The 23,696-nt window shown below is 38.1% G+C and overlaps 1 protein-coding gene across 1 annotated transcript; it reads right to left on the bottom strand.

Annotated features, from left to right (window-relative positions):
* Positions 1-1,120: 1,120 nt before the first annotated feature.
* On the bottom strand, positions 1,121-23,587 carry ntrk2b (neurotrophic tyrosine kinase, receptor, type 2b). The gene is made up of 18 exons (XM_059546495.1): positions 22,952-23,587; positions 21,314-21,388; positions 21,155-21,226; positions 20,967-21,035; positions 20,723-20,868; positions 20,458-20,609; positions 14,413-14,548; positions 11,049-11,363; positions 10,911-10,928; positions 10,331-10,348; positions 10,166-10,194; positions 9,501-9,600; positions 8,882-9,070; positions 6,321-6,451; positions 6,024-6,196; positions 5,318-5,558; positions 2,395-2,553; positions 1,121-2,271 (listed from the first exon to the last, which is right to left on the bottom strand). Exons 1-18 carry the CDS (start codon positions 23,155-23,157, stop codon positions 2,086-2,088), a joined length of 2,415 nt encoding a protein of 804 aa, XP_059402478.1. The 5' UTR covers positions 23,158-23,587; the 3' UTR covers positions 1,121-2,085.
* Between the last annotated feature and the right edge of the window lie 109 nt (positions 23,588-23,696).

Raw genomic sequence — 23,696 nt, 5'->3', positions numbered from 1 at the left:
AGAGATCAAATGAAATCCAGCTGTTCAAGGCAGGCCTGTTGTGTTATGGATAACATCTATGGATATACTTCCCAGGAACAGGTAAGAAAGAAATCTTCAGTCTTCGCAAAGGCAAAGTCCTACAAATTGCAACATGACAACAATTAAGGGTGCCTACACACTAGTTTGCGCTATGTCAAAGAATGCAGGGAATTCATCGATTTCGATGCTCCGTTATCTGACCAAAAGTGGAGGGAATTTGTACTTGTACTGGCTGGAATGCACTCTGATGTAGGGATCTACTGAGAGTCCCAGGGAACTGCGTCCGGTTGTGCTTTCAGAAATCACTAGTGCGTTTTTTTTTTGTTTGTTTACACTAGTTCGTTGTCGTTTTATAACGGCGTTTTAGAATTAAAACGATCCGCGTTTACACTGTCGTGTCAGCTGCAGTTCAGAAACGATCTCCGTCTACACTACATTACTGAAAACGCATGTCATGTGACCATTCATGCACACTGGGCATGCGCGTAAAAGTGTAAACAAGAAGTCAGTTGTTAGCCACTGGCAGGTTCAACACTGAGCATGAGGGCGAGGAAAAGCAACAACGTCTTTGTGTGGACAGATGATGAGGTGGAATTGTTACTCAAAGTAACTAATGATTAAAAGGCAGCCGGAAATGTCGATTCGGAATCAAGCCAAAACAAATACAGCGACATGCTCGACAGAGACATGATACGGTTACACAGTCATCAAGGATACGCAGAGATCACGTGGGCAGCCACGCCATCGTTTTCAAAAGTCTCCGGTTTGGTCCGTTTACACTGAAACGCAACCCTGGAGTTTTCAATCTAAAACGGGGTCTGCAGCATTTTCAAAAGTCTCAGTTTTCGAGGGTCGAAAACACCGGAGTACTGTAAACGACAGGCGTAACCGTAGCAAAAGTTATGCGTATTAAAACGAAAACGCACTTGTAAAAAGGGCCTCAAACAGTCCTGGTTCTTTCCATCCATTCGTAACCCAAAACCGCTTGCTCGATGTAATGTCGTAGGGATCCTGGAAACTATCTCAGCCTCTCGAGCCGAAGGCAGGGAAAAATCCTGGATGAATTATCCAGTCCGGCTCTTTCCACACCCTCTTGCACATTTCAATTTATTAAGCATTCCCTCAAGAGTGCTTTCTAGTGTGTAAGCACCCTAAAGTTAAAAAATGACTCTTACCACTGACTGACACAAGAACAACATCTCTCTCATTGCTCTTCGATCCCCAGTTAGAAAGACAAGTGCTCTTTGAATCAGAACTTCAGCGCATATGGCCAGGGAGCCAAAGAAAGTCTGAGGAAATACTTCAGTGCCACTGCATGGTGACTTCGCCTCTGTGCTGACTCCAAACACCGTGTCCAACCTCAAGCCTCTTCCAAAGGAAAAAAAAAGTCTTTGTCGCTGTGCTTCTATTACAAAGTTTGCACTGAGTAAGATGGGGCGCACAGTCATGTCCAAAAACGCCTTTCATCGACCTCAGCATTAGACATCAAAACTTGGCACAGATTAGTCTAAAATTCGATCAGATGTGTAAAAAAAAAAGAAACATGAATCTGGCAGTTCCATGATTGTTACTCGATAGTTTGCGGTAAAAATAGTATTGCGATTTGCGTAAAGTCTGCCAGAATGTCGCCAGGGCTTTGACAGCGTTGTGCTAATGACTGGGTCCTCATCAAGTCCGAATTCTGTCCATCTCGATAAAACAAATGGTGAAAGTAAAACACATATAAACTCTCCTACACCGAGAGACCTTTTTCAAAAAGGTTGTTAAACAAAGGGTCTACATTGTCTCTGACGCATATTTACAACAATTTGTAGACCATTTGGGGATTTTAGAAAACATAGTGATGCTTGACAGATATGGACATGTCCAGATGTGGAAAAAACTCAAAACTTTAAGGCCTTTAGTCTATGTGGTGAGAAGGCTGAAGCACAAGCCATTTTTATGAACACACACATCTATATTCAATCACTCATTCTAATCGAAACCATCCCTTACTGTTTTTATACCACACATTCACACACACTTGTTCTTGCTAACAATTACACACCCATACTGGCAAACCAATCAGCCCAGGATGTCCAAGTAAACAGGCGAGGCCTTGGCCAGGCTCTGGAGCAGGTTGTGGATTTCTTTGATGTTGAGTCTCATGTAGGGCTCCCTCTGCCAGCAGCCCAGCATCAGGTCATACACCTCTTTGGGGCAAGTACGAGGTCTCTGCAACACCCGACCCTGTGTGATACACTCGATCACCTGCAGGAGGCAGCAGAAACAGTCCAGAATGACAACTGAACACAGTAGGGCTGCATCTGTTTGCCTAGAAAGAGCCATTTTTACAAGGTAAAAACTGGTTATGACTGGTCTGATGTGTCTTACCTCGTTGTTTGAGAGCTGGTACCAGGGTTGTTTGCCGTATGTGAATATTTCCCAGAGGACCACACCCAAACTCCACACGTCACTCTCTGTGGTGAATCTCCTGTACATGATGCTCTCGGGGGGCATCCAGCGGATGGGCAGCATGGTGTGACCACCCACCTGAGATCAAAGATACAGATAAACACTGATTGGTAGAAGCACATGCACTTATTAAATCCATCTCCTACCATTTCAGTTACTAGTCATTTCAGTAACATTTTAATGCGCAGTCTCCATAATGTGCAAAGTAAATAATTTTTAGGGATTATTAGGACCATAATATTAATATTATTAATATGGTAACGTTTTACAATACGGTTTTGTATTAACTAACATGAACAAACAATCTTTGTTAATGTTGGTTGATGAAAATACAGTCGTTCAATGTTAGTTTGTTAATTCACAGTGGATTACTGTTAACAAACATTACTTTTGCTTTTAATAATGCATTAGTATATGTTGATATGAACATCAAGTACGATTAAATGCTGTAGAAGTATTGTTAAAAACACTGATTTAATATTGTTAAATATAATCTCTTCCTTTTTTTTTCCTTTTTTTTTACAGATTTCAAAATGAATATTTTTCAAACTGAACATCAGCATTTTCAATTATTTATTTTAGTTTTTGGTGTTCTATTTTTCATTTATTCAAACTGAATTAATATAGATCGTACAATTCTGGTCATTTACTGGTCATAATATGAAAATAATTATTGTTTTTGAACCAGATTTTTCTGAATTCTTTTATTCAGTATATTACAGTGTTGCAATGTTCCTTCATCAGCATCTATTAATACACTGATAACATTTACACTGATACATTTTTCAAACTGTATTATTTTGCACACTAAAGAAATATTGATAGTACTTGTGCAATCTATACAGTACCATCATTTTCTGCATGTATGCTACCATTCAAAAGTTTGTGGTCATTACTTTTTTTTTTCTTATTTTAATTATTATTCAGAAAGGATGCAGCAAAAATATATAAAAACTGACAGAAACACACACACATATATATAATTTTTTTTATGGTGTTCTTTTGAACTTTCTATTTATCTAAAGGCTAATTCGTTCCAGACCAAGAGACAGTACAAGAGCCAACAAATGCAGATCCAGCACAGACACACTGCAGCATTGTATAGTGTTAAATGCACAATCCTCAAAAAAAGGAACAAAAATATTATGCAGCACAACTGTGACTCAGAGTGATTTGTGAAGGATCATGTGACACTGAAGACTGGACTAATGGCTGCTGAAAATTCTATGCATACTATGAAATAAAGCAATCAGAATATTTCCCAAAAAAGATCAACTTTCATATGTAATCACCCTTGTGTTGTTTCAGAAGAGTTGGAATATGGACATTTTCTGTGCATACAGCACAATGCTGTGCTCTGCAGTTTATTTTAGCTCAATGAACTTTCCACCTATTCAAGACCAGAAGAATAGTAATTGTGATACTGAAAATCTCAGATTGAGCATATGGGTTCTTTACAGCATAAAACGGTGCGTAAAACTAATGCAGTGCCACAATACCAAGTTTCTTGCAAAACATTGAACTCATCACCTGACATTGCACTGCAGGATTCCTGGTGATCATGCAATGCCAAAATCCTGTTTTTTTTCTATTGCTATATGGCAGAGGGAGCTGATATTCCTTCATCTCTCTTTCTCACACACACACACACACGCTGCTGACACAGCAGAGTGTTTCCGGCTGTGTTGGCAGCATGCAGGTTTGGGAGAGCCCTTGAGTGTCAGATGGTCTGGGCTTTTTCTGGAAGAGCTCGCTGTGGGGAACTCATGGTTTTTGAGGCACTTTCAAATTTACAGTATTTAATCAGCTGTTCAGATGCATATATTTAAATAGACATAACAAACCATAATAACGAAAGACAAAATAACAGTATATCAGTTATATTATCCATTATGGACATAAACAAACTGCCTTTTGCTTTTATTGAATCAGGAAAAAAAAGTCAGGAAACAGAAGAGAGTGGTTGAAATCAGGAAATGACCCGAGACATAATTGACCTAAGATTAAACATGTCAAGTTTAGACTCCAATGCCATTTCCTCCTGAAGAGTGTGAATGTTCAGGCAAGAATCTGACATGGGCCTGTGGATTATTTTCAGTGGTTTCTCAAGAGATTTCCTGTGTTCACCTTCTTGGTTTGAGCAACCAGAGAAAATATATCATACATATCTGTAATCTTTTCACATTTGATTCTGAACACTAACCGCTGTAGTGTGTATGCTTTTAGTGGCAACAAACGCAATTGCAATATGTGTATTTTAGCAGCACGACATTGCAACTCAAATTGTCTTTGATAATGTCAAATTGCATTATCTCAAAAGTTTTCTTAGAAAACAGTCTTTCCTTTTGTTTGGTGCTTACTTAGTAATGTAACATCACAAATAGCGGCTTTTTTGCAGTTAATTAAACCAAAACTTTATTCAATATATTTTCATTTACTGAAAGAGAATGGTCAATATTCATATGGATAAGCAAACATGCATGCAATAAATGCATTTCAGTACCTCTACTGAATGCGCAAAATTATTTTACTTTGAATCTAAGATGTAAACACATATTCATGATTGATAGATGTTATCATGTACAAATGTTCAATTTAAGAACCAGCCGCTGTCTCCTCAATGCATATGGTGGCTAATGCCATCATAATGTTTGTTTAAAGGAGTTTACCATCTATATTTCGTATTATATAATAGTTTCATTACTGTGTGATATGTAATTTTAATAAAATCATCTATAATGTACAGTAGTTATGCATTCAGATTTCAAATTGAATAAGACAATTATAGTAGATTTTGGGTTGCCACTGTGATATGGACACTTCCAAGTTGACAGACACTTACCCTATAGTAGTCGGTGCTGTACACATCTCTGGACATGCCGAAGTCTCCTATCTTAACAAGCAGGTTCTCTCCCACCAGGCAGTTGCGTGTGGCCAGGTCTCTGTGCACAAAATGCTGTGAGGCCAGATACACCATGCCTGCCGCTATCTGCTGAGCAATGTGCAGCATCTGAGGCTGAGTTAACTCCACCAGCAAACTGTGCTGTCCGTCTGCCATCAGCACCGCATCTGGACCATGAGCCCTGTAAGAGAGAGTACGGGAATAGCATGTGTAAAACTGAACATTGTTGGAGATCAGAAAGCGGACAACACACAAACACATTTTGCTTAGTGTTGAAAAAGTAGAGCTAAAAGACTAACAATGTAAAGCTATATTCAGCCTTTCAACTTACAGCTTAAAACTTTACAGAATCAACAATTGCTTTTAATTGTGAGCTTTTACTGCTGTAGACATATTTTTGTTTGTCATGACTTTTTCTTCTGCATCCTCAGCAGCAGCACATTGCAAGATGATATTTTGAAAAAGTGTCTGTTTATTTGGAGAGGTGTTGTTTTAAACCCCACTTACTTGAACTATAAGAACAAAAGCCATACAGGTTTGGAAAGACATGAGGGTGAATGATAGCAGTTTTTGGTTTGGAGTAAACTATCTTGGGTGTATTTAACCCAGACCTTGCCTTAAACATCAATGTTTAAAAATGGTAAACCTGAGAAATCTGTTGAGGTCTCCATGTTTCATATACTCAAACACCATGATGAGAGGGTCGCTTTCTACACACACGCCATAAAACTTGACAATGTGCTCATGCTGCAAGTTGGTCAGGAGCTCGGCCTCTCGGTAGAAGTCTGCTCGCCCACTTTCGCTGGCTTCTTTCAGAGTCTGTGAGATAAAAACAAAGTGTTATCTTTTTTTACAGAAATACCTACTATAAAGTCTCATTTTGTAGCCAAAACTTAAACTGTTCATAATCCATTTTACTTTTTGTCGTGTAAATGCACCATACCTTAACAGCCACCAATATCTTCTCTTGGTCAGGAGACAAGTTGTAACATTCAGCCAAGAACACCTTCCCAAAAGCCCCTTCTCCAAGCTCTCTCTTTAGCAGAATATTGTGACGCTTTATATGTTGGACGACTGCAAAACAAGGAACGCTCATAGTTAAAATTAGATTCAGAAAACATTTGCGTGGTGCTTGTTCATACAAAAGCTAGGGCATTGTGTGCATCTGTCAGGGTGTTATTTTGTGGCCAGAGGTACTGAGTGTTTTTTTGTGTTTGTTTTTTGAATGTTGCAACGCCATTGTAAGGGTGTTTTAGGTGGCTGCCTCCTGAACATTCTGGTTTTGGGTTCCTCCTTTAATCATATATATGTGTGTGTGTGTGTGTGTGTGTGTGTGTGAGACCCTGGACCACAAAACCCGTGTTAAGTCACTGGGGTATATTTGTAGCAATAGCTAAAAAAAACATTGTATGGGTTTTGTTTTTTATACAAAAAATCATTAAGATATTAAGCAAAAATCATGTTCCATTAAAATATTTTTAAAATTTCCTACTGAATATATAACAAAAATTATTTTTTGATTAGTAATATGCATTGCTAAGAACTTGATTTGGACAACTTTAAAGGTGATTTTCTCAGATTTTGATTTTTTTCACTCTCAGATTTAAGATTTTCAAATAGTTGTATCTCAACCAAATATTAACTTATAACATAAACTATAAACTTTCTGATTATGTATAAATCTCTCTCTCTCTCTCTCTCTGTATATATATATATATATATATATATATATATATATATATATATATAGTTCAAAGACAAGATGTTTAATCAAATCAAATTAAATTTGCAAAAGGGATTTTATAAACACAGAAAGCATTTTAAAGTAAAGTACTGTATCTACTTTAATGTTTCAAATAACTTTTGTGAAAAATAAAATGTCAAAATTTAGGTGAAATAATGTTCCATTGTCTATTAGCGCAACAGATGTATTAATGTTCAAATTAAACAACCTACTTTTTCTGACATGTATATATTAAAATATATAAAAGAATAAATGATCATACTAAATGTATTTACATTTCAAACGATTACCTTCTTGCGTACAAAGATTGGTAAAGATTTTAAATGACAATTAATTAGTATTTTAGTGCTACACTGTGATCCTTTAATGTCTTTTAATGTCATCTAATGATTCTTGTTCTAAATATGCCTGACAATATTTTTTGTTATGTGGATGAATCACTATTTTTTGCTCAGATATATTTATATATATATATATATATATATATATATATATATATATATATATATATATATATATATATATATATATATATATTTAATTAAACAGGAAACAATCTAAAGTATAATATATATATATATATATATATATATATATATATATATATATATATATATATATATATATATACACACAGTACAGACCAAAAGTTAGGACACACCTTCTCATTCAAAGAGTTTTCTTTATTTTGATGACTATGAAAATTGTAGAGTCACACTGAAGGCATCAAGGGCTATTTGACCAAGAAGGAGAGTGATGGGGTGCTGCGCCAGATGACCTGGCCTCCACAGTCACCGGACCTGAACCCAATCGAGATGGTTTAGGGGTGAGCTGGACCGCAGACAGAAGGCAAAAGGGCCAACAAGTGCTAAGCATCTCTCGGGGAACTCCTTCAAGACTGTTGGAAGACCATTTCAGGTGACTACCTCTTGAAGCTCATCAAGAGAATGCCAAGAGTGTGCAAAGCAGTAATCAAAGCAAAAGGTGGCTACTTTGAAGAACCTAGAATATGACATATTTTCAGTTGTTTTACACTTTTTTGTTATGTATATAATTCCATATATAATTCCACATGTGTTAATTCATAGTTTTGATGCCTTCAGTGTGAATCTACAATTTTCATAGTCATGAAAATAAAGAAAACTCTTTGAATGAGAAGGTGTGTCCAAACTTTTGTTCTGTACTGTATATATATGAATATGTATGTATTAAACACATACGTTGTATTAAACTTTCATTGTTTTGATGCTTGGAAACATATATAAATATGTTTATATAGTTTTTATTAAGTTTTAATTTTAGTTTAAGTTAACAATTATAAACCCTTATATACATCAGTAGAGTGAGACATATCATAGATAGGGCAAGTTATGAAATTTTGATTTAATATAGCTTAGAGGTCAAAATATATGCATGGATTAACAATCATAATAACACCAACAAAAAAATAAATAAACAGGATCAACTTTGCTTTCACGCTGACTTAACCCTAAAGGTACAGGATGCGTGCTATAGCAAACACCACTAATAGTCCATCAGGTATTGGTAAACTTTACAGATCCTCAAATGTAAATTAATTTCAATGAAAAAAGCTTACAGATACATCTAAAGTCCAACAGTGATTAAGTTACACAGCGTCAGCCACCCTTGATATCATCGCCATGGTGATAGAAGGGGAGGTTACTATGACAACTGACCAGTGGCAACCTAGGCTGAAATCTATTTCGGCAGATGGAGTAGGGCCACCGACGGCAACTCACAAGTGTCCGATTTCAGTATGCTGCCGGGGTTGCGGAAGTACTGGGGGTTCTCGATGACTGGAATCTTTGTCATTCCGATAATAACGGCATCTGGGCCCATCTCCGATGAGGACGGCGTGTTGTTGCCGTTGGAAACGTGGTGGAGGGGGCTGGCAGAGTCATCGTCATTACTGATGACGGATGAAGAGCCTGGTAGAGACAATAATCAAAGAATAGAAAAACAATAATCCATAGAAATAATAGGAATTCACATGAATATACATGCAGTTGTGCTGAAAGCATTGCTATAAGAGAGGAAACAATAACAATGACTTTTATTTATAAGGTGCAACTGATATTGTTGTTAAAATTCATATTATTCTATATTTTTATGGGATACTGTATGTTAAAGCAATAGATGATGTTATCTGCTTTTACTTTCATAATGTGACATATTTCTAAGTAAATGTAGGCCAGGATTTAAAAAAAAATGTATTTGGGAGTTCCAAATCAGAATGTAGACAGACTTGTGCATTTGCTAAAACCTTTGCTAAAACAATGCTTATCAAAAGTACTTACATCTTACAAACTTTACAAACACATATTCAACAGAAGTGAGAAGATAAAGTGGTGCACTTACCTTTCAATCCAAACTTGGAGCTTCTGCCATACTTGAGGAAAACTAACATCAGGATACATCCAGTTAAAGCAACCCCTGCAATTCCAACCACTATATAGACCTAGAATATAAAATCACACAGTCAATTCTCTTGGCTGGGGTGGGTTTGAATTGATTTAGCACAGTAAATCTAACAAATGTATCAAAGAAAGGCACTTACAAATAGAAATTGCTTGCTTTAACATTAATTGCTTTAATATTGTCATAAATGGAAACTGTCCAATAATAAATAAATCTGAATATTGCTGGTGAATATCTGTTAAGCTCTGTCAGCAGTCTCTGTGGCCTGCTGTCCATTACTACATAAAAAAAATAATGTGTCTAGTCTCTCAGTTTGTAAAAACAAACAAAAAGAATGTGTAGTTACAAGGAAAGTCTATGGGGAAATATTCATCCATCTCACCTCAACAAAAATGATTTAGACAGCTTTACAGCCCAAATAAACTTTTTTTACTGAAGTGCTTAAACAAAAGTACCAGAATGCTGGTCCCATTGGCTTCCAGTGTAAGTACAGACTCATGAATGGGTCAAAATCGTTTTCTGTAGAAATCAACAGCAGTCCACAGATGTTGTCCATAGAGCTTAAGATGTATTTAACTTCAAGTTTTCCTTTAATCAGTACATACCGCTACTTTTTCCTCCGGTGGTGGGGTATCTTTAAAAAAAAAAAAAAAAGGCAGATAAAACAAATTCTACTATTGAAAGGATTGCAGTTCTAAACTATAAAAGCCTGAAGGACAAATACATGTAATGTATGTGTACATGAGTGATAAAGGGAAGAATAAACTTACCTGGACTATATGTTGTGTCTGTGTTACATCATTCAAATGGAAATAAAAATGGAAATGGATTATCCAGAGATAAATAACATTCTATAAATGTCACAATATGTTTATTGGGGTACAAAGAGCAGCTGGGTGAATCTCATGAAAACCATTCAGAAATGTCAAGGTCATATTTCAAGAAATAACATTCAGCATTTAGAAAATAAGATCTTTTTTTAGAACTATATATATATACCGTATATATATATATATTTTTTTTACTGAACTTTACAATATTGATTTAAAATAAATAATTGCATCCAAATAGGATTTCCATAAGTTCAGTATACAATTAAGAATGAGATGTTTTCACATACAGTAATGAAGAATTTGGTGAGAAAATGTGCTTAGTTTTCAAAGAAAAATACTTTCACAATGCTAAAAATCTTCAAGGTCCTAATATATATATATATATATATTATTATTATTATTTTTTTTTTTTTTTAGGCTGAAGTCTCCTTTATAAAGTTTCATCCAGCTAACTTTGCTATATTTAAAATTTTGCTTGCTTTAATTCACCAAAACAGTGTTTCACAAGACAACTTACCGTAATAAAACATTCCCTCTGTGGAAACAAAAATATGTTTAGATGTTGGCTCGTACACATTAATAGACAGTCATATTTATAATTAAAAAAAATAATTAAAAAAAACACACAAACCCATGCAAGTAAACACAAGCCCACCTGTCCCTGAGTGGTCCTCATCAGGTGTGTGCATGAAGTGTGCCGACACGTTTCCCCTGTCCTCTCCGAACTCATTGCTAGCCACCAGCGTGTAGATGCCGTTATGGATATGAGTGGGAATGACCAGCTGCAGACAGCCGTGGTACTCCGTATCCGTGATTTCATGGATTTCGGTCCTGATGTACTGCTGCTCCTCCAGCAGCTTCTCCTCGTGGTACCAGTGCAGGTCAGGCCTCGGGTTGCCCATCACAGTGAAAGGGATGCACCAGTCCTGGTTCATCACGGGCTTATACAGCTTCACGATAGTAGGGGGAACTGACCCAGGAGAAAGAAGAAGGAGCAGAGGAACGAGAAAGAAGGAAAGAGGGGAGGAGGAGAGGAAGTGTAATCACAGGATGTAGCACAGGAGTAAACGAGAGGAACATGGAAACTTTCGCTGTGGTTTGACGAAAGGAAAGTGTTCGACAGCACATGGAATGGAGGGGCAGTATTGAGGGATTCTAGGGTGAGAAATACAAGAGAATGATAAGAAATGAAGAGGCTTACCGTAATATTACAAAACTACACGAAGAAACATGCAATGCATAACCAAAAGTAAAATGTATAAAAGGGTTGACAAAGGTTGTTAACTGATTTGTCGCTGACAGGTGGAAACGAAACGTTATGTTAGCATAACATATAGAAGTGTTATGTACATATAAAAAAGTAACTGAATTGTTAAAGGAGTAAATCACAAAAAAAAAAAAAAAATTCTTATTATTCAAACCTATATGCAGCAAAATTTCCAAGCTGCTCCTCGTGATGAATTGAGCCATGTTTGATGTCAATGAAGTCAAAAGTCATTGATTCTCAATTATATTATTATAATATTAGTTTGAAAACCATGATAAAAAGGTTTTGTGTAAAAGTCTTTACTGTGTCATTTTTAAATAAACATGAACACAACTTAATGTTTTCTTGCTGAATGAAAGTGCTGGATATTAATTGATTTAAATAAATAAAGTCTTACTGACTCCAAACTTTTGAATGGTATTGTGTTTTGCTGTATGTAAGGTTGGACTCCTAAACAATTGTTTTTGTGTTCCAGGTATGACAAAAAATATGGGTTTGGAATGACATGAGGGTGAATAAACTATCTTCACTAAATCTTCAACAAATCCTTGACTGAAAGCTTTTTTTTTTTTCATTAATATGTTAACTACCCCTTTAACTCCACAAAATAAAACAGGTATATTCAATAAGGCTCAAAGCTTACCATTAAGAAAGAGGGAAAAGTTTTTGCAACAATGTGAGTTTTGTCAGGGCCAGTAGACTAATGTGTTAGCTTGAGGGGAAACTTCCTGAATCTTAAGCATGTGGCACATTTTCAAATGTATCTTGAACTCTTAAGAACCCTCTAATAGTTCAACCAACCAGGAAAGCAGCTAACCTCGACGCATTCCCAGAGCCTCCCATTCAGTTTAACTCCTACTAGTTTGTCAGAATGTCCAAATGTACTTGGAAGACATCAAACCCAAAAATCACAGGAAAAGGATGGTGATATTAATCATTACAATGTTTGTGAGTGTGACTGCTCAATGGCAAGAATCACTAGTTCAGCTTCTAGAATGTCAATTGCGCCTTTGATGAACAGACACATTCCACCTCTAAAATAATATATTTTGGGGAAATTATCAGTGAAGAAAAGACAGGCAACAAGTGTCCTTAAATAAGGTTTATAATTAGGATGCGTCTCATGATTTGGTTGAGGGAAGCCCAGAGTGTGCAGAGCTGTATACAGTTGGGTGGTGACTTTTAAGCTCAAATACAATTTCGTTTTGTAAGCCATTTTTGCTTCCATCTGTATTATTTCTTAGTTTTGATGACTTTAGTATTATTCTAAAATGTCATAATGTCATAAGTCATAATAATGTCTGATTAAATCCTACATTCAATAATATTGTTTATTGCGGTATTGTGAATATTCTATTTATTTTGTAATTGTTCATTGTTCATTGTTCAGAGTTCTATATTTTCATGATCATGTTGGTAAATATGAACCAGATTTGTTAAATTCAGTAAACTAGGATTGTATTATATATGGGAACATAACGACATGTTCTAGCAAGTAACCTGTTACACTATTGCATAACTCAAAAATTATCTAATTATTTTACATTGTTAATTTTTATAGAAATAATGAAGAAACTGGCTGACTTTTAAGTGTTTATCTGAATAATTATCATGGTCCTAAGGGACTACACACTCTGGGAACCTCTCACTTTTGTTGGAGAGGAAATCTTTGGGCTTTTATTAGTTGATAAACTGTGTTTTAGTTGTTTCACCTTGAATAGTCTTCATTCATTGTATTCAAAGATGAGGGTGTCTCACAACCTGTCCAAATTTGGATTGATTCTATCAAGTGACAGATGGGTTTGCACTAAAATACAATAAGCTTTACTGGCCACAAAACCTTTGATATCCTCCTAATTCATGATTATATGGATTATACATTTTATTTTTGGGTGGGTTGTGCAATTAGTGGTGGACAGTAACAAAGAATTGTACTCTTTTAAGTATATTTTTGTAGTATCTATTTTTTTTTATTATTATTAGTTTTACTTTGATGTATTATAGCATAATTTCTTGACTATTTACTTCACTACATTTCAGAAAAGAAAAAAAACATTTTTTAAATTTTTTTAAGCAAAGAAATTAAGACCTGCTCAGAGATCCAAGAGTGATGTCCAATTCACCAATAATGAACAGTTGATTATTTTATTTTTATTTTATTTTTTCAGTCAGTTGAACAAGTTCACAATTCACAATGATTCTTTTCTGTAATTGACTGATCCATTTGCATTGGTTAATAACTCTGATTTAATGATCTGGTCCGAGCAAGTCTAAAAAGCTAACTAATCACTGTTCTGGTCTTGTGAGACTCAAAATAAGCCAAGAACTGAGAGTATTATGATCCTACTAATAATTCATAATAATGTCAGACTGAGCTCTAACCTATTTTAGGTCTATTATATCTGAGTGGCTGGCACATTAGACCCCTATCTCTTAAAATAGGTTTTCTGAGCATGAGGATGAAGCACATTAAATTGCAAAAAATAAAAAATAATTAATATTAGAATATAATAATATAATAATAGGTAGTCCTTGTAGCTCAGAAATTCAAAAGGAGTGCATATACATTTATAAGTATGTAAGTATAGAGAAATATTTCATCATCTTTAAATCAAGTAAAGTATTTGTGTACTTTGTCCACCACTGATTATGAGCCACCAATTTGTGCTTGGATTGGAACGAACCTTAACTTGGGGTTCATTCTGTCAAAGCAATGCAAATCAAATCCACACAACACATTGTGAGTTCTTACAAAGAATGTTAAGAAGGACTGAAGCCTCAGTCTGGCCCACAATGTTCTCAGCACTACAGGTGAGTTCTCGGCCGTTGTCATCAGGTGAAAGTCCACTTAGAGTCAGAATAGACTGCAGCTCCATTTTGTGAGAAATCTGTGAGAAGAAAAAACAGCTCTGATCTGATCTGACTGTGTTTAAAAGTATTTGCCATGCAAAACTCGGTACCATGATGCTAGGCTGTTCTGAGTGGTTGCCAGGGCATTGCTACTGTATGCATGCATGTGCTAGTGTACTCTAGGTCATTCATTTCTAAGTGGTTACCTACTTGACCAAAGTCAAAAAAGGTCCTCACTTTCTAATATTCTGGTACACTGAATAAAATTCAACTTTTGGATCAACAAAATAAACTCTAATTGTAACAGCCTATATATATATATATATATATTTTTTTTTTTTTTTTTTTTTTTTTTTTTTTTTTTTTTTTTTTTCTCGAATTGGGTTCCAACCTTAAATTTAGATTTAATGTTAATCCCCCAATTTTTTTTTTACCCAAAAATAAAAAGTAAAAAGATTATTTATTAAAAAGGCCATACTTTACATGTTTTCTTTAGACATAACCCAAAATGTCAGTGTTAGGTCAACATAATGTTTAATGGGCCTTTTACAACTTAATATCACCATAAACAAAACCTAAATTACCTAATATGAAAGTAGAAAAAGAAACACCTGAAAATTTATAAAACCCAATGTGTGTTCTTGCACATTCACATACTGTTTAATACTATTCAAAATTGTATTTAAACATAATTGTTTCTTTTAATTGTTTCTATGGGGAGTGTTATATGCTCTTATGTAAAAAAGATTGTAATTTAATAAAAATGCACTTTTAAATAAATTACGTCATTTTACTTTTTTTCCAGACATGATTTGGGTTCCTTCTTCAAAGTAAATCTATGGGATTCATCTTCTCATTTTATTGGCTGCCAAGAAAAAAATATTGCTTGTAAAATCGTTAGCCCAAACTGTGTGGGTTGCCATACTCAGGGTTAGGATTAACGAAGTTAGTGTTGCATGCCTTAGGGCCCTATCATACACCCGGCACAATGCGACGCAAGGCGCAGCGCAAGTGTGTTTGCTAGTTTCAGTCCGGTGCTATGTATTCCACCATGTAAATAGTGATCCGCCATGGCGGGAGCGCATCTCGCTCTTAAAGGGAATGGGAGATGACACTCTGATTGGTGTATTGAATGTTACGCCCATTACTTATTAAGAGAATAGGGACAACCCATTCCAAAAATGCGCCCCGGTGCACGGACTGTTTTCCGTCATTAAAATAACAAAAGTGGATTTGGACATGCACTGAGTGCATCTGCGCCGTGCGCTTTACACTTTGTGTTTAGATCGTTAAAATAGGGCCCCAAGTCTTCTTTTACTATGTAGTAACACCAAAGCTGAATAACCCATGATCTTATTCTACACCTCAGTATATGTAATCTGTCATACAGGCTGTTGTTTTCACCGTCCGTGAAGGCTCCTTTAATGTAGTAGTATAGTGAGCATTTTAAATATTAATGGAAACAATGCTGGCTAGAGTCAAGCATCTGTAGTTTCAGCACTGTGATCAATCATGATATTTGAAAGCACATTATAAGATAACATAGATTTTAAAAAGTGTTTAAGTTTCTTTAATGTGTAAAACTGCTGTAAGGAGTAGAGAGGTTAAAACTGATGTGAGGATGGCAGATATGTATACAAGTTTATTTGTATAGCGCTTTTTACAATACAAATCGTTACTAAGCAACTTTACTGAAAATTACGTTTCTACAATATTTAGTAGTAGCTTATAAGTGGTGACTGTCAGTTTATATATATATATATAGAGAGAGAGAGAGAGAGAGCGAGAGAGAGAGAGAAAGAGAGAGAGAGAAAGAGAGAGAGAGAAAGAGAGAGAGTAAATAAGGCTATCATAAATAGTGCTATTCTACTTAACCCTGTATTCCATCTTGTATTCCCACCTGTTATTCCACCTTAAGGTTACTTATGAGTTTGTGGAAGATCTCATTATGCTATGCATCTACAAGAAAAGGCAGATTTGATGCAGAAACTCATGAGACTTTGGCTGTGTTCAGAATAGAATACTAACATTATCACATTACATAAGTGCATCTAGTTATAATCTCTGAAATAGGAAAGTTAAGCTTTTTTTCCCACAAAACTTAATTACTCATTTAATATTTTTATTAAATAATAATAATAATAATAATAATAATAATAAATATAAAAATAGAGAAATTAAAGGGTTTGTTCACCCCAAAATGAACATTCTGTGATCAATCACTCACTCTCATGTCATTCTAAACCCATAAGATTTTCTTTCAACTATAAAAAATGTTAAGAAGAATTTTTTAATGAATCCTGAGAGATTCCACCAAAACTTTCATAGTTCAAAAAGTTTATAAGAACATCATAACACATTAAGCAGATAAACTGAACATTGTTAATCTGATTGGTTAATAATAAAATCTTATGAAGTGACATGTTTGCTTTATATGATAAACTGATTAATTTAGCTATTTACTCACACATAAAACATACATAGATAACATCAAACAAGGCGTGCGAGTACCAGTGAGGTTTGTTCTTGTGCTTGAGCTTCTGTTTACTATATTTGATGCTCTCTACATATGTGCATCAGGATTATGGACCTGGGGTGCGTTTTCCAAAAGCATCGTTAGCTAACTATGATAGTTAGTTCCATTGTAATCTATTGGTAACGACAGAACTTGTGACCATAGTTGCTTTTTGCAAATGCACCCCTGTTTTGCCACTGTTTCTGTTCTAATGTTCCCTTACTTGGTCATGTTCATGTCCTTGTTTAGTTTAATTACGTGTTTTCCCAATTATCCTGTGTATTTAACCCCAGTCTGTGCAGTCTGTGTTTGTCGGGTCTACATCGTCATGTGTGTGTGTGTTTTCAGCCACATCCCGTGTGAGTTCCCCTTGTTTGGATTATATCAAAGAAGTCCATTTCACTCTGCGTTTTTCCCTTCAGCACAGTCGTGACAGAAGACCCGACCTACAAATAGTAACCTCCGCGTCTCCCCTCCATTTTTGTATAGAATTTTTTTTGTTTCCATTGTGTCTATGGATCCCCTCGTTCATCCCGAATTCCTCCTCCTCCTGCTGGAGCAGGGGGACAGATCTCTTGAGGACCATACAAGACTGTTCCGGCTGTTAGCTAACACCACCAGCTACCAGGATGACATGCTCTGTGCGTTCTGTGATGCACGTTTAAACACCAAGAGCAGAGTGCCATCCTCCGAAGATGGTCCTTGAGAGGACTTTGCCACCTTTGTGGAGTGGATACTGACGAAAAACGGGTCCCTGCTTACCATCAGTTCTGAGGAGGATCTCGCAAGAACCACTCCCAACCCAGAGCCCAGCTCACCACCTCCCCACAGTGCGGAGCATCAGCCCAAGCCCCCCGATGATGGAGAGCCAATTCCCAGCTCGATCAATGAGCCAAAACAAAGCTGAGTGACTGAGAGGAGGATCACCCCCGACGTTGAAGCCCGTTCACACTACTTGAGGGTGAGCTGATTATACATCTGGGACTGCTGGACTTCGAGGGGGACCTCACAGACTGGGAAACGGTGCTGGAAGCCAATTTTCCCCCCTCTCTTCCATCATTCCTCTGAGCCCTTTATCACCCCTATTTCCAAGTTAAGCCCAGAGAGCACTCCCATTCCTGAGTTCAGCCTCTGAAAGCCCAGATGCTTACAAATGCCGCCCTCCCACCAAGTCCTGTCTTCTTCTCCACTGTCATCTGGCAGCCCCTCTACTCGCACTAAGCCCACCATCTGCATTGTTCAAGCCCCGTGGGTCTGTCATACTCCAGCGTCGCCATGGCTGATGAATCCCTCATCTCCACCTCCAGCCTCCGAGGCCGGAACTCCGCCCTGGCCCGTAGACCAAGCGGCTCCACCTTAGATCCTAGCTCCCTCACCTCCGCCATGGCCCATAAGTTCACTGTCTCTAACGGGCACCTCCACTTGGTCTATCGTCGACAATCCGTCGCCTCGGGACTCCACTCCTCTGGCTGCACCATGGTCCTCCGGCTCTGTCAGGCTCCTCCATCCCTTCAGCTCCTCCTCAGTCCTCTGTCGCTCCAGCTCCACTGCAGCTTTCTGGTTCCCTGCCTCCGCCTCATTCACCAGAGCTATCTGTTTTGCCTTGGCCCTCTGGATCCTCCCTGTTGCCCTGGCTCATAGGCTCTCCGTCTCCGCCTCGGGCTCCTCCGCCACCTACTCCGTCGTCATTGGCTGGCCCCCTGGAGTCGGCAGCCATCCCTCCTCCATGGCTCCTCCATCCGTCGGCTCTACTGTGGGGCACCGCGATGGCTGTGGCCTGGGTATACCCTGGCTCCTCCTGTTTCCTTATTGGGTCTTCCTTGGACTCGGGTCTTCATCCTCCTCCCAAGTACCCACCCATGCCTCCCTTTGTTGTTGTTGCCTTCGGCGCGAGGACAGGAGGAGGGGCGATATGTCAGGATTATGGACCTGTTTTGCCCGTTTCTGTTCTAGTGTTCCCTTATTCGGTCAACTTCTTGTCCTCGTTTAGTTTAATTAGTCATCCCATGCACCTGTGTTTTCCCAATCATCCTGTGTATTTAGCCCCAGTCTGTGCAGTCTGTGTTTGTCGGGTCTACATTATCATGTGTGTGTGTGTGTGTCTCCAGCCGCATCATGTGTGAGTTCCCCTCGTTTGGATTATATTAAAGAAGTCTATTTCACTGATCCACGTCTCTTGAGTTCTTCCCTCCAGCACAGCCATGACAATGTGCGTTAATCAATGTTTATATATCAATAAAAGCCTAAATTAAATCATTAAATAAAGTGATTGTGTGTCTTCTGAAGACTATGGCTACGGTCACACTGCAGGCTGAAACGACCCAATTCCGATTTTTTTGCCCTTATGCGACCTGTATCTGATCTTTTCATGACAGTCTGAACGACACAGATCCGATCTTTTCAAATGTGACCCAGGCCACTTGGGTATGTGGTCCTGAATCCGATACGTATCCGATCTTTTGAAATGCGACCTCCGTCTGAACGGCCAGGCCACATGTATCCGACCCATACGTCATTGATACGCGACAAACGTCATAATTCTGCGTTGAAGTAGGCGGGAACGAGAAGATAAACTGATGAATTCTGTATTAGTGAAGCCACTCACATCAGTATCCCACCACTCCTGGCTGCGACTCCGCACCCACACGTTTCTCTGTACCGACGTTGCTAACACTGCTCCACAAAACGCCATGGCCAAAAACCTTGCTCTCCTCCTTCTTTTTAATTTTCTTCTTAAAACGAGAAAATTGTAATTGAGCTGGCTCCGTTGGGAAAATAACTTTAATATTGCAAAAAGAGCTCCGCTGTTGACTACACTGTTGTTGACATCCATGTTTAACGTTAGCTACTTCCGCAAACAACGAGTGATGTTGTTGACCATTGAGTACTCTTCTGCGCATGCGGGTCACTTCTGGGTCATTTCACGTTCACACAGGAGATCGCAAAGGTCGCATTTAATTGGAAATGTGAACGGCCTTTCAAAAAAAACTATTTTTTTTAAAAAAATCGGAATTGAGCATTAAGCCCTGCAGTGTGAACGTAGCCTTAGACTAACCCACTTGATACATAGGGGTTACTTTTAATCTTTATCTTATCTCTTTATGAACTTTTGAAACATCATACTTTTGCTGAAATTAACTTTCAATGGAAAGACAGAAACCTCTTAGATTTCATAAAAATATGTATTTTGTGTTTTTCGAAAATGAATATTGTATTAGACTGAATTGTATTGTTGTTGGATACAGTGTTCTGCACAGTGGGTTTTGTTTAAACACTGCACATTTCAGCAAATGTAGCAGGTCAACCACATGTTCTTAACCTACGGCCATATTTTGCATGCACACAATATGCATACTGCAGAAACAGCAAGAGCACTATGCCAGTATGCTCTTCTGAACTAGCTTTCTACTTAAAAGGCAAACAGGGTGTTACCTTATGGCTGGTTGAGAGAGGAGGGTGATCGCTGGAGTTTAAGCTCCAGGAGAGCTCAGGGGTCGGGGCTCCAGACACACTACACATCACTGTAGCATCACTTCCTGCCATTTGATTGACAACAGCAGGGACAACCTCGACACGTGGATACTCTGAAATAATGACAGAATTTTCATGTTTTTGAGAACGATTCTTTTAATACTTCTTACCGCAAATTGTGTGACTTAGAGCCGAGTTAAACATAATATAGTTTAAGTTTCATTACCGCATAATTTAAGAGTGAGTCTAGAGAGGGCTTTTACTCTTCCTCCTTCCTGTAGACACTGCAACCCCTCTCTCTCACTGTCATCCAACCAGACTTTGATCCAGATGTTCTTACATTCACATTGCAAAGGGTTCCCAGAGAGCAACCTAAAGCATATGCAGACTGACTTCAGGAACAGAAAGATGTTTTCTATGTATGCTGTACAAACAGAGCTTTGTACATAAGAGTAAGAATTTTTACTTACAAAGTTGACAAGTTTGAATTACGAAGTGCTCTCCAAGAGAGTGTTGATAAGTTATTGTCTCTGAGATTCCTACAGATAGAGAACAGAAGAAGACTCAATTTAATTAAAGAATAGCAGTATAGAACATTAGTTTAAGCATATTTGCTTAATTTGCCTTAAATTTAATTAAAATATTGAAAAAGACTCACAGATATTGAAGTTTGGAATTGTTGAAGAAGGCCATCGTAGATATATATGTCAGGTGAGTATTGGTCACTGTTCTGTGTGTGACAGAATATGCTCATATAAGTTCTGCTGTTTCATTAAGTTTCATTAGCATTTTGCATGACCTTACATCAGATACTCACAAATTCCTGAGGTTTGAGTAGAACTTCATATGGTCCTCATTGATTGTAAGTAGCCTTTTTTGATTTGAGATGTATCTGTGAAATGGAAAGGAATGATTAGTTAGAGTAGGCACATAAATACAGAGTACTGTGATAAATTACCATCCAAAGTTTGGGGTCGGTGACATTTTTTGATGTTTTGCAAGAAGTCTCATGCTCACCAATGCTGCATTTACTTTATCAAATCTATACAGTTCAAATGTTGTGAAATATTATACACATTATATAAATATTATAACAATGTAATTGAACATTTTATTTATTTCTGGGAAGGTAAGGCTGAACACGATCCTTCAGAAATCATTCCAATTTGCTAAATTGGTGCTCAAGAAATATTTGTTATTATTATAAATGTTTAATACAGTTGTGCTGCTTAATATAATCATGATACATATTCTCTTCACAGAGAGTTCAAAGAAGTTTTTATTGACACAATTGCATGAATCCTTGCTGAATAAAAGGAACCGATTAAATTGATTGTGTATGCAAAAAACCACCGCAGCATTTACATAGTATGTTTTTCCAAAGTAGGCTACTTCAAGTGATGCTTTCATAGCACTTTCTATGTAGAGTTTCAGTAATAATAGATATCAAATAGACTGTGTTTTCAGCGAAGGCTAAAACAGACGCACAGTAATTCGAAATTCCTTTATCGAACCGTCACCATGTGAACAAGTTAATAAAGATGCGCGTGAAAAAGCCATGATTTCACTACAGCGCGCACATGCCTAGAGTGGGTCCGGTGAGCCGTTGTCGTGGAAACGGAGTGACATATTTGCGTAGGCGCCGATGCCTATTGCTCTGCGGACACGTTAGACTACTCCCCGACTCACCTATACAAACCAATTCAAGAAATAATGTACGCGTAAAACTTAATTGCATTTGTAAATCACAGCAGTTTATTAGCGTAGCCTATCACTCACGGCAGGCATTTTTTTCCCCAAGTCCAAGCCATTTGACGGTCTCGGCTCGTCTGTCAGTGCTACCTAATGCAGGCACTCGAGCAGATCAGATCATCAGTTCACTATGAAGCGGACGCTGTAGCTTCACCGATATGGATCTAATTGCGTTATGTGGTCAATTTATACATTTCGGTGTAAGCCGATAGTGTTGTCTGTTTTTTTCCCTCTTCTGGTAGCCTACAGAAAGTCAGATGAGGTGAGTCAGCAGCCGCACAAAATTCCTCTCCGTGTGACCATTTTCATAAAAAAAACCTTTATATGTGCTATCACGCCAACTTATTGCTTATTACCGTGGCCCCCACCCTTTACAACTGCTCTCATCCTCTCTCTCACACACACGACACATAATGTCTGTTGCATTGTCATGCAATGGTCTTGTTTGATGTCAAGAGCTCACATGCAATCGCACGCCCCGAATTATCGTAGCGCACTCCACGGATGTTCATAACGTTGGCAGGTTGTGGATGTCAGGGAATAGCGGTGCACTAAACTTATTTTGGCCCTCGACGAATTGAGGAATCTACCCACACACTCCTCACGCGCACACGCTCACAAACACGCGCGTGTTTTTTTCACGCATCCGTGAAGCTGAGAGCAGGTCTCTCGGTTTATTTCTGCACTAAAACACTCCACTTACATATCCGTAATGTTCTCCATGTCGGACTCCGGCACCAAGACAGGGAAATCCTCGATGCCTGGTTCTTGATCGATACACGAGATCCTCGAGGCATTGCAAAAGCACGACACAGGACAAGCAGAGCTGAGCCTCAGCAGCCCGAATAAAACCCCACACAACCCCCAGCGAGCCATTCCTTGAACCATAGCAGGTCTAGTGCGGTGCATTCAGCGTCGTGTAACGTCTTATAGTATTTTCAGCAATTCCGAGATGAGACGCCGCTGCTGTGGGATGCGCAAAGACGTTGTGCGCGACGCGAGACTGTCATGGATTGGCCTTATCTGGTCTCCTTAGAAAAGGTGATAACGCAGCGGGGAAATGTTCGCTTGCCAATATGTTGCGCTATCCGGGCTTCGCTTCTTCCAGACGCGGTCGTAAAAACGTGTGGCCGCAGGCTGTGTGTGTCTACGGGCTGCGGTGGTGACGCTGACGTCTAACATTCAGCGCTGGGTAAGAAAACAAGCGAGACGGTGCGCGTGTGCGCGCGTGTGAAGAGGCAGCAGCGCGTACCTGCAAGCGCCTATTGATTACCGACCGCATCTCCCTCAGCCATCGCTGTAATTACATGTGGAGGGGACGTTAAAGATGCTCTCAGCGATGCCATATCGGCAATAATTGATCACCTGTGCTGTCAACGGGGCGATCTTTGGTGGCAGATGTATGTTGACAGAAATGGGGATGCTCGATATAGGCTGTATAAAAGATT

This window comes from Carassius carassius, chromosome 4, assembly GCF_963082965.1.
Source record: "Carassius carassius chromosome 4, fCarCar2.1, whole genome shotgun sequence".
In the NCBI taxonomy this organism is placed as follows: Eukaryota; Metazoa; Chordata; class Actinopteri; order Cypriniformes; family Cyprinidae; genus Carassius; species Carassius carassius.
Note: the sequence above shows the minus strand (reverse complement) of the source record. Positions and strands in the feature narration are given on the sequence as shown.